Raw genomic sequence first — 12,694 nt, forward strand, 5'->3', positions numbered from 1 at the left:
TGCCGGCTAGTAAATCTAAATTCATCCAAAATGTGGCATCGACTTCGTTTAATTTCCTGCTACGTACCTTTGTTGTCTGCTGCGATGAAACCCAGGATGTTGTCGTGCCTGAGCATGATGGTTTGATAAATCTCCGCTTCACGAAACCAGGACCTCTCGTCCCTGGAGGAGAAGATCTTTACGGCCACATCCTCTCCTCGCCATTTTCCTCGCCAAACTTCGCCAAAGCGACCTTTCCCGACGCACTCCTGAAGAACGATAGTGCGAGCGATTGTTCGCTGGACCAGGAGAGGAAGCCCTGAATGAGATGAGTCCACCACATGAACTCAAATGTTAATTGATTGGCTGGCACTGACAGCAAAAGATGTCTAATCTATCTAAACTGGATGATGTCGTATGTATTCAAAAGTAGGTTCAGAAAAGCCAACCTGATCCCGAGCCCGAGGTGCTCATGTCGTAGATGAGATCTTTGAGGCAATTGTTGGCTGACATTAGTGCACGGTCGTCAAGGGCGTCCTCCGGGTCGTGTTTGCGAGCACGGCTGTAGGCACGGCGCTGCCGCTGCACGGCGACTCCGCCCAGCACGACGCCTGCGCACAGCAGGCACGAGGGCACCGCAATCACCACCGCCAATTGCAACATGTTGCCGCTGCTTTCTGCGTTTTCCGAAGGCCTCTCTGAGAAGGAGAAATGGCGTTAAGCAAAGCGCCATTTACTATAAAGACTTGGAATTATATTTAGAGATGATGGTGAGAAGAACCAAAGCTTAAACATGAGAGTTGTAAATAAATATACCGTATTGGCCCGAATATAAGACGGTGTTTTTTGCATTGAAATAAGACTGAAAAAGTGGGAGTCGTCTTATATTCGGGGTCTAGACATTATACCCATTCACGACGCTAGATGGCGCCAGATATCATTGAAGCGAATGCTGAACTTGAGGAGTAATGTTCTGTCATGACAGATCTCAGCTACTCTCAAGTGTAACCAGTTTTCATTATTTTATTGCAATGTTTTTCCTTATTCAGATTTGTTTCAAGACTACAGTTACAGTTAGACCTCACTTTGATGGTTAATGCAGTTATTGCAATTTTGTTGTTTTATCACAATAGATTGGTTTATTTACATGTCAACATGGGTAAACTTCAACCATGAGAGACAGAATGTGGAAAAAAAACAAAAGAAAATCACATTGTTTGATTTTTAAAGAATTTATTTGCAAATCATGGTGGAAAATAAGTATTTGGTCAATACCAAAACGTCATCGCAATACTTTGCTATGCACCCTTTGTTGGCAATAACTGAGGCCAAACGTTTTCTGTAATTCTTCACAAGCTTTTCACACACTGTTGCTGGTATTTTGGCCCATTCCTCAATGCAGATCTCCTCTTGAGCAGTGACGTTTTGGGGCTGTCGTTGGGCAACACTGACTTTCAACTCCCTACACAAATTTTCGATGGGGTTGAGATCTGGAGACTGGCTAGGCCACTCCAGGACCTTGAAATGCTTCTTACGAAGCCACTCCTTTGTAGCCCTGGCTGTGTGTTTGGGATCATTGTCATGCTGAAAGATCCAGCCACGTCTCATCTTCAATGCCCTTGCTGATGGAAGGAGATTTTCACTCAAAATCTCTCGATACAAGGCCCCATTCATTCTTTCCTTTACACAGATCAGTCGTCCTGGTCCCTTTGCAGAAAAACAGCCCCAAAGCATGATGTTTCCACCCCCATGCTTCACAGTGGGTATGGTGTTCTACAGTATTCTTTCTCCTCCAAACACGAGAACCTGTGTTTCCAACAAAAAGTTCTTATTTTGGTTTCATCTGACCGTAACACATTCTCCCAGTCCTCTTCTGGATCATCCAAATGCTCTCTAGCGAACCACAGACGGGCCTGGACGTGTACTGGCTTCAGCAGGGGGACACGTCTGGCAGTGCAGGATTTGAGTGCCTGGTGGCGCATTGTGTTACTGATAGTAGCCTTTGTTACTGTGGTCCCAGCTCTCTGTAGGTCATTCACTAGGTCCCCCCGTGTGGTTCTGGGATTTTTGCTAACCGTTCTTATCATTTTGACGCCACGGGGTGAGATCTTGCATGGAGTTGTGGACAGGTGTCTTTAATACCGATAATGAGTTAAAACAGGTGCCATTAATACAGGTAACAAGTGGAGCCTCGTTAGACCTCGTTAGAAGAAGTTAGACCTCTTTGACATCCAGAAATCTTGCTTGTTTGTAGGTGACCAAATACTTATTTTCCACTCTAATTTGGAAATACATTCTTTAAAAATCAAACACAATGATTTTCTGTTTTTTTCCCCCACATTCTGTCTCTCATGGTTGAGGTTTACCCATATTGACAATTACAGGCCTCTCTTATCTTTTCAAGTAGGAGAACTTGCACAATTGGTGGTTCACTAAATACTTATTTGCCCCACTGTACACTGCTGGCAAAAAGTATTGGCACTCCTGCCATTCTGTCAGCTAATGCTCAATTTCTCCCAGAAAATGATTTCAATTCCAATTGCTTTGGTAGTGATATCTTCATTTATGTTGCTTGCAATGAAAAAACATGAAAGAGAATGGGGGGAAAAAATCAATCATTATCCTTTTACACAAAACTCCAAAAATGGGACGGGACAAAAGTATTGGCACCCTTTGAAAAATCATGTGATGCTTCTCTAATTTGTGTAATTAACAGTACCTGTTACTTACCTGTGGCACATAACAGGTGGCGGCAATAACTAAATCACACTTGCAGCCAGTTATAATGGATTCAAGTTGACTCAACCTGTGTCCTGTGTCCTTGTGTGTACCACATTGAGCATGCAGAAAAGAAAGAAGACCAAAGAACTGTCTGAGGACGTGAGGAAGCATGGGCAATCTCAAGGCCACAAGTCCATCTCCAAAGACCTGAATGTTCCTGTGTCTACCGTGCGCAGTGTCAGCAATAAGTGTAAAGCCCGTGGCACTGTGGCTAAATTGGCGAGAGATTTCAACGAAAGATTGTGCGGATGGTGGATAAAGAACCTCGACTAACATCCAAACAAGTTCAAGCTCTCCTGCAGTCCGAGGGTACAACAGTGTAAACCCGTACTATCCGTCGGCGTCTGAATGAAATGGGACTCTATTGTAGGATACCCAAGAAGACCCTACTTCTGACCCAGAGACATAAAAAAGCCAGGCTGGAGTTTGCCAAAACTTACTTGAGAAAACCAAAAATATTTTGGGAAAATGTTTTCTGGTCAGATGAGACACAAGTAGAGCTTTTTGGGAAAAGGCATCAACATAGAGTTTACAGGAGAAAAAAAACAAGGCCTTCAAAGAAAAGAACCGGGTCCCAACAGTCAAACATGGCGGAGGTTCCCTGATGTTTTGGGGTTGTTTTTCTTCCTCTGGCACTGTACTGCTTGAGCGAGTGCATGGCATTACGAAGTGTGAAGACTACCAACAAATTTTGCAGCATAATGTAGGGCCCAGTGTGAGAAATCTGGGTCTCCTTCAGAGGTCATGGGTCTTCCAGCGGGACAATGACCCAAAACACACTTCAAAAAGCACTAGAAATTGGTATGAGAGAAAGCACTGGAGACTTCTAAAGTGTCCAACAATGAGTCCAGACCTGAATCCCATAGAACACCTGGTGAGAGATCCGAAAAATGGCAGTTTGGAGAAGACACCCTTCAAATCTCAGAGACCTGAAGCAGTTTGCCAAAGAAGAATGGTCTAAAATTCCAGCAGAGCATTGTAAGAAACTAATTGATGGATACCGGAAGCGGTTGTTTGCAGTTATTTTGTCTAAAGGTTGTGCTACCAAGTATTTGGCACAGGGTGCCAATACTTTTGTTCAGCCCATTTTCGGAGTTTTGTGTAAAATGATAATGATTTATAATGAGAATATTTATTTATTTCTTTGATAAGGACGGTGCACATTGATGAACATCTATTAGACACAACTAAAAGACATACAGTAAATATGATGGATTATAGCAAAAATGCCAATTTACATAGGCAATCCCCAGGCAGGTAACCAAGGGCGTAGGTTTGGTCTCAACATTGGTAGGGACGATATAAGAGCATGACCTGCATGTACACTTTTTGCTGGGAAGGAACATTTATAAGACCAAACAGACTGGGTGAACGAGGGTCAGGGCGACATTTCTCACAAATATGAACCTTATCAATTGATAGGCTTAATGATCAATGCAAAATAAATCTGTATTGAATTGTACTAACTTTCAAGTGTATTGGTTCAGGTGACACACCGAGTCAAACTGTTGTTTTCAAAAACTACTCAAGAAACATTTTGAAAACTTCCAGAATAAATGTCTGGATTTTATTCGCAAATTTCAATATTTGAACACAAATTATATTAACATACACAAGAAATACAAACTTGTTAATCAGAAATTGACGATCTATAAGAGGGTAATCCTTCGTTCACTACATTTCTTACAGTTTAATTAACGTTAACAGTCGAAAAATTATAGGAGGATATGTCTCTCAATGCAGCTTCCTCCACGAGTTCGAGAAATTCACACTGATTAATGTTATGCCAACTCTGATGTAGGTCGGACTTTCAGTAGCAAAATTAGTGGTGTGTTCCCAACCTCCACAACATTGACATCTTTTTACATTATTTACAGTGGCTGCTGTTGCTGGTGGGAAAAAAAAACTAATATCGCTCGTCTTCGAAGGGGGCGGAGGAGGCAGCATGTTGTCAACATGTATTTCTGTCGGGGCTGTGTGAGTGTGTCGGGGGGGGGCGTCAAGTCATCAGCCGATCAAACGTGCGTTTGAGGGGAAAAAATTGACTGGCACATTCAGCAATTAAAGGTATCAATGTAAGCAATGAAAGTACTGTAATTCACTTAATAATGGGCGGGTCGATTCTATCCTTACAACATACGGGAAGACAATCTAAATGACCTATATAACTGAAGCCATTATATAATGCAAATAAGGTTGCTTAAAAGTTGGTGGGGACAATTTCAGCATCCTGAAAAGTTGGTAGTGTTATGTCCCTACCGTCCCTATGAAAACAAGAGGTTACAATAAAACAGCACAGTAGGTTACTGAGAACTAAAAAGTCAGTGGTTGCAGGACTGGTTTACTTTCAACCAGAGGCATAGCAATGGTCCCCGGGGGGCTCCGGGCAACAAGCAACGTGGGGCCCTTCGAGCGTGTGCAAGAAAGGGGGACAGTTGGACTTGGAGCAATAGCATTTTCAATAAAAGTATAATAACGCCTCGGTCTCATAGAGCGCTTTTTAGGACACTCAAAGTGCCCGGCTTCTACTACATTAGGACATAAAACTTCAGTAACATAGTAAACTCACCGCTGTCTTGCTTCCTTTTCTACTCTTCTGCTTTTTTTTATTTCTTTTGTCGCTTCCAGAAGGATAACTTCTCTTCATTTTGGATATACGCCAATTTAAAAAAAGCCAAATCGCCGATCACTCTCACTCTGAGTCATGTGAGGGAGGGGGGGAGTGTAGAGCTAGTGAAGGGGCACCTTCAGGGAACTCAGACACAACGCTTTCACTGGCACTGTCGCACTTGTCGCTGCGACAGTGCAGTAAAGCTGCGTGTGCTAAATCTGTTGGTCCTCTGGGGGCCCCTGCTGGCTGGGGGCCCTAGGCAATTGCCTGGTTTGCCTAATGGGACACGACGCCTCTGCTTTCAACCACTGCTTGAACTGAGTTTTGATGGTTAGTATTATGGGCAGTGTTGTTAATAACGGCGTTACAATATAACGGCGTTACTAACGGCGTTATTTTTTTCAGTAATGAGTAATCTAATTAATTACTTTTCTCATCTTGGCAACGCCGTTACCGTTACTGAGGCGGGAAAGGCGTGCGTTACTATGCGTTACTAAGTTGGTTGAATAAAAAAAAGTCTGAGAGAAACGGACTCACAGGGACGAGAGCAGAGCAAAGCAGGAGTGGGGAAGACGCCGTTCCAACCGCGATGCTAGGTGGCTCCAATAATACCTGACTGCAGCCATAGCCGACAAACTACGCCCACATGACACGGTAGATATCATATTATAGAACTAGATGCAAATGACAGACACTGCTGCACTGCCAACATGTTTTAAGGACTACATGCGTTTGTAAACAGACGCCATCTTAAAGCAGTAGACCTCTCAGGAAGGCCCTGATGTAGAGATCCTTCCTAGCGAACCTAAGTAATTTTTTAAAATCTAAAATGCTCCTAAATCGGCAAAATCTTAACTTAAATCTATCTTTAAATGATGAAACAGTTTTAAAACTTACACATGTTTAAAGTAGACAGAAGGCAACTAATGCAATAACGGGAGAAATTTTAACAACTTTAACGATTGATTCACAACTTTAAATGACTTCCACACATAGCAAAGGTTACTAGCTAGTTATCGCAATACCCTTGTGTCTAGTTAAGTGGAGGGTAAAGAATTGGGCTAGGGCCAATTGTCCCCCAAACACTTTAAGCTTCACATTGTGTGACCTGTGTGTTTTTTTTTTTTTTGTTTTGTTTTGTTTTGAGAAAAAAAAATATCACAAGTTACTTTGCCAAGTAACTAATTACTCTTACATTCAGGTAACTGAGTTACTAACACAATTACTTTTTGGGAGAAGTAATTTGTAACGGTAATTAATTACTTTTTTAAAGTAAAATTAACAACACTACATGGCACTAAATGCGTTAGTAGACAGCCGCCATCTTAAAGCAGTAGACTTTTTAGGACGGCTCTGTTGTAGAGAACCTTCCTAGCGAACCTAAGTAACTTTTTATCTAAAATACTTCTAAATCGGCAAAATCTTGACTTGAATCTATCTTTAAATGATGAAACAGTTTTAAAACTTTCATATGTCGAAAGTCGAGAGAAGGGAAGAAATGCAATAATGGGAGCAATTTTAACAACTTTTAACAGTTGATCCAGGGTAAAGGGTAAATTAGGGTAAAGAATTGGGCTCGGGCCAATTGTACCAAAAACCTTCACAAAAAACTTCACATAGTGTGGCCAATGTTTTTTTTTTTTTTTTTTTGAGGGGAAAAAAAAAAAAAGTAATTATCACCAATTACTTTGCCAAGTAACTAATTACTCTTACATTCAGGTAATTGAGTTACTAACGCAATTACTTTTTGGGAGAAGTAATTTGTAACTATAATTAATTACGTTTTTTCAGTAAGATTAACAACACTGATTATGGGACACTCCCTGATGGCGGGTGGTATACTGTTAGAATTTTGACCGAAGGCTGCTTTTCAGAGTGGGACCTCACATTCGCCTCAAGAGGAGGCCCTGGTCCTGAGACCCCTGTGAGCCCATGTAACATCTTGAACATTAGACAAGCCATTTTATTTATTTATTTATTTTATTTCCAAGGCTCAATAAATAGTTTTTTTTTCCCCCAAAAATGTTGCAAACATTGAATGACATTGGTTTAAAGACCTTTAATGATTTTTTTACAGAGTGATTCTATGTTACTGCGTGTATTTCCACCTGCCAGTTGCCAACATGTAATGCAATATGTGATAAAATCAGTGAGTGTAGAAACATTTTAACAGCCCAAGGTGTTATGAAAGATCTTATTTGTTTATAATTGTACAGGTTGAATTTCACTGTATTACATATTCTTTTACGATGGCTTTTAAAAGACAGTGTGGAATTAAGTGTCACACCAAGGTACTTCAATTCAGAAACAATTTGTAGTTCCTGTCCTCCGAAAAATACACCTAAAATGTTTGATGACATTTCTTCACATTTAAAAATAACTACTATAAAGATGAATTCATTATAGTAATAGTTTGATCTGATAATATTAACAAAGAAATTCGAAATGAAGATAAAAACATTTAAATGGCACAACACAGATTCATGTTAAAATTATTTTGGGGGAAAAAAATGACTTTTTTAAAATCCTGATGATCACATATTCTTGTATACACTTTGAAAGAACTTTTAAAGATTTTTTAATGTCTTTGATAAGATCATAGCTTATAAAACAAACTGCTTTCGTTCACAGCAGGTCTTTGAGGATGAGCTCACAGTGACAGCTGCACCCTCTGCTGGCAAATATAGGCAATTGCGTTAAGCGACCCATACAGTCAGGAGGTCCTATGTTTCTTATGTGTTGCTTTTTCCCTAAGCTATTCATTCTACATTTAAAAAATAAATAAATAAATAAAAATAAAAAACAGACGAAACTTATTTTAGATTTACACTATCCTTAGGTGTACATGTCACCTTCTGATTGGCTGTCGACAAGTGCTGCTTTTACCCCAACAGTCAATTAGAGTCACCTCCAGCCATGTCTGGCTTGGAGTAAAACTGAACTGGATGAAAAACAGCCAGATGGACCTTCTTAAACAAGAAGCCAAAGCTTTTAGTCTAATAAACTTTCCTCCACACAGTTAGAAAAAACACAAGAGTAGACTGGTAGCCTTTTCTGCAAGTGACCTTTCTATGGCTCTGTGGGTGGACACATGAGCCCTGGACAAAAACAAGACCTGCACAGCGACCACAGCATTAGGCATATTTGCACTAACTCTAATGCAAGGTGGGGAAGCTTTTAGTACATGCTAAAAATATATACAACTTGTTAAAAAAATCTAACAAAAGCAAACAAACAAATGCACAATTATAAAACATCATCATCTTGATCATATTTGCAGGGCTGTGTTCAAAATCACGCAATTTAAATGTGTTTTGACTAGTTATCGAAAGTCTATTTCAATCAGAGACCGAAATAGTGTATTTAGATGGCCCAATATGCACTTGAACTCTATTACAATTTCATTTCCTAAGACATCTTTGGCCTTTTACCTAAATTAAAGACAGCCTCCAACACACGGATGTGTTGTAAAACTAACTGGTCTCTCTTTTTGGGTTTTTTGTTGTTGTTGTTGTTGGTGGTGGTTTTGTTAATTCTTATCCCAAGGTTCATAGCAGCTTGAACAACATACTAGGCCTGCACAATATACATTGGGGCAAATAAGTATTTAGTCAACCACTAATTGTGCAAGTTCTCCCACTTGAAAATATTAGAGAGGCCTGTAATTGTCAACATGGTTAAACCTCAACAACGAGAGACAGAATGTGGAAATAAAAAAACAGAAAATCACATTGTTTGATTTTTAAATAATTTATTTCCAAATCATGGTGGAAAATAAGTATTTGGTCTATACCAAAAGTTCATCTCAATACTTTGTTATGTACCCTTTGTTGGCAATAAAAGAGGCCAAACGTTTTCTGTAACTCTTCACAAGCCTTTCACACACTGTTGCTGGTATTTTGGCCCATTCCTCCATGCAGATCTCCTCTAGAGCAGTGATGTTTTGGGGCTGTCGTTGGGCAACACGGACTTTCAACTCCTTCCGCAGATTTGCTATGGGGTTGAGACCTGGAGACTGCCGAGGCCACTCCAGGACCTTGAAATGCTTCTTACGAAGCCACTCCTTTGTTGCCCTGGCTGTGTGTTTGGGATCATTGTCTTGCTGAAAGACCCAGCCATGTCTCATCTTCAATCCCATTCATTCTTTCCTTTACGCAGATCTGTCGTCCTGGTCCCTTTGCAGAAAAGGAGCCCCAAAGCATGATGTTTCCACCCCCATGCTTCACAGTGGGTATGGTGTTCTTCGGATGCAGTTAGTATTCTTTCTACTCCAAACACGAGAACCTGTGTTTCTACCAAATAGTTCTATTTTGGTTTCATCTGACCATAACACATTCTCCCAGTCCTCTTCTGGATCATCCAAATGCTCTCTTGCGAACCGCAGATGGGCCTGGACGTGTACTTTCTTCAGCAGGGGGACACGTCTGGCAGTGCAGGATTTGAGTCCCTGGCGGCGCATTGTGTTACTGATAGTAGCCTTTGTTACTGTGGTCTCAGCTCTCTGTAGGTCATTCACTAGGTCCCCCGTGGGGTTCTGGGATTTTTGCTCCCCGTTCTTGTTATCATTTTGATGCCACGGGGTGAGGAGGGAGTTGAAAGTCTGTGTTGCCCAACGATAGCCCCAAAACATCACTGCTCTAGAGGAGATCTGCATGGAGGAATGGGCCAAAATACCAGCAACAGTGTGTGAAAAGCTTGTGAAGAGTTACAGAAAACGTTTGGCCTCCGTTATTGCCAACAAAGGGTACATGACAAAGTATTGAGATGAACTTTATACTTATTTTCCACCATGATTTGAAAATAAATTCTTTAAAAATCAAACAATGTGATTTTCTTTTTTTTTTTTTTTCCCCACATTCTGTCTCTCATGGTTGAGGTTTACCCATGTTGACAATTACAGGCTCTCTAATATTTTCAAGTGGGAGAACTTGCACAATTAGTGGTTGACTAAATACTTATTTGCCCCACTGTATCGTTTGAACCAAGGGTGTAGGTTGTATCTCAATATTGGTAGGGACGATATACAGCATAATCTGCATGTACACTTATTGCTGGGGAAGGGACATTTATAAGACCAAACAGATTGGGTGAACAGGGAGCAGGGCTACATTTCTCATGAATATGAATCTAATTAATTGATAGGCTAAATGATCAAAGCAAAAATAAATCTGTTATGACTTAACTAACTTTCAACTGAAAATTATTTATGTCTTTATCTGATATTTTTTCCTAAAAATAGATGAATAATTTTCTCCATCTTTTTTGAGTGTTAAGGGCTAGTTAACAGATGAATGCGTCAGATTATTCCACTTACTTTAAGTAAATATTATACGTTCTAATAAACCCATACATCTAAAAGTTGGTCATTTTTCACCTAAATCCAGAAAAATTTGCTTTCAAATAATGTTTTGAACAAATATCTATCTTTGAATTTAAGATCATTTCTGCCGCCGAGGGTCTGGGTCAAAATTTGGCGAGGCTCTCAAGCCGCTCCAGAGCTCTCCTGTCTGATATCACATTTTCGTATGCTATTTTTTCTAATAATTTTTACAAATTGGGATTTATCGACCTGTTTTGCACATGCGCCAATTGTTTTAAATATAACAAGAAATGGAATCATGTTGTCGAAATGTTTTATTGCCATCAATACCTGCAATAAAATGAATGGCATACTATTTTTGTTTATATGTTCATACCTTGTAGTATTTCCTTGTAACAAGAGAATGTGTGTCAGCTCTTCTGGTATTCGGCAAATGTAATATAATTTGTAATTTCACCTCATTTTGATCCCTTATGTGGCTGGCGTATCAATTTACACCTCACGTCAACACAGGCTGACAGGTTGTTATAATTTTGTCCACAAATGATCAACAAAGTGATATGAACAATCATAGAATCTCATCTATGTTTTGCTGAATCCATTTTTGGAGATTCCGAGGGTTCCTCTAGCTTGATTTTGCAGTTTTAACTTTTGTCAACACACTGCTTACTTTGACCACGATTCATGTTGTTCTTTCTAAACCGCAAGTTCGGAGCAGACATTTTCCAAGATGGCGCCACCCATATTTTGCCCAGGAAAATCGTCTATAACAGATGTCATTTAGTGTTATTCGGCAAATTATCTCACTTTCAAATGGATGTAAAAGAGCCAAGCTGGACATGGAGTTGGAGACATAATTTGCCAGATGACACTTAACGACATCTGTCAAAAGCATTCAATAATGCCAATGATAGAGTCATGTCATAATTATGACGGTCTTATGACAGTCTTATGACGCCGCTGTCAAATAAAGTGTTTTCTATAAACCCAAATGAATTAACAAATAAGCCGCACTGGACTATAAATCGCAGGATTAAATATTGGGGGAAAAAGTAGTGCCTTACAGTCCGAAAATTATGGTATTTGAGTCATCTGATAAAAATTCTTCAAGTTTTAATATCGCAACATATCCCAAATCCCAAAAAGTCGCAATGTCAGTTTTTTCCAATATCGTTCAGCCCTACAACATACATAACAAGTGCTGGAACGTAACAAACACTTAAGGTCAATTTCGAATGTTCTCTAATTTCAGGTAGAATTAATCCCACTCAATTGCATGGCCACCATCTACTATCACTTGAACTGTGAAGTATTTATAAATAAAGGGGGAGGGGGAAGAATGGCTAAACACGGTCCCGTGGCCTTTGCCAACACTGTTATGTCACAGGATCTAAGCAGGATCAGCATCAATCTCGTCTCGCCGGGACCACAATGACTGGGAAATCCCATAGCCATTGACTTCTATGGATAAGGACAGGCCAAATTGAAGTTCATGTTATTTACTGCCATTGACCAACAATAGATGTCCTATCCATTTTGACTTGGAGGGTTAGCAGAGATCATTTGCTGCCACTGCCAGCTCTCCCAGCTTAATAAGTAAAAAGTTGAGTGTCTACGTACCAGGCTGTAAGCGCAGGGTCTCGTTATTGCAAAAGTCGGTGAAACAGCAGTTCCTCTTGGCGTTGGGGGAGCTGTAGCAAAAAAGCTGACCTCTCATCTCGGACGGAGAAAGGCACGATTTGAGCGTCTCCTCCCGGCCGTCCACCAGCATCACCGAGTTCCAGCAGGCGCCGTCCGCAAACGTCTCACAAACTTGGTTGTCGCATAGCTGGCACATGCATTTGAGACCTGAAACTACAAAAAAGCGACATGCATTCATAAGGGGTGTAACCGTACTTCCATTTCGACGCATGGAAAGGTTAAGCAACGGTATTATTATTTTCAAAATCGAGGTTTTACACATTTTTCTCCTAATAAGAATTTTACTTCAAATGTCTGAAATG

The 12,694-nt window shown here is 40.3% G+C and overlaps 1 protein-coding gene across 1 annotated transcript in view; it reads right to left on the minus strand.

Moving 5' to 3' along the window:
* Window positions 1-12,694, minus strand: part of LOC130927434 (activin receptor type-1C) — a 39,931-nt gene that overhangs the window by 11,559 nt on the left and 15,678 nt on the right. Inside the window, exons 2-4 of the mRNA XM_057853254.1 lie at window positions 12,312-12,545; window positions 429-677; window positions 68-298 (exon numbers count right to left, since the gene is read on the minus strand). Of these exons, the coding sequence (XP_057709237.1) occupies window positions 68-298; window positions 429-677; window positions 12,312-12,545 (714 nt within the window). The remainder of the gene's footprint in view (window positions 1-67; window positions 299-428; window positions 678-12,311; window positions 12,546-12,694) is intronic.

This window comes from Corythoichthys intestinalis, chromosome 12 (assembly GCF_030265065.1).
Source record: "Corythoichthys intestinalis isolate RoL2023-P3 chromosome 12, ASM3026506v1, whole genome shotgun sequence".
In the NCBI taxonomy this organism is placed as follows: Eukaryota; Metazoa; Chordata; class Actinopteri; order Syngnathiformes; family Syngnathidae; genus Corythoichthys; species Corythoichthys intestinalis.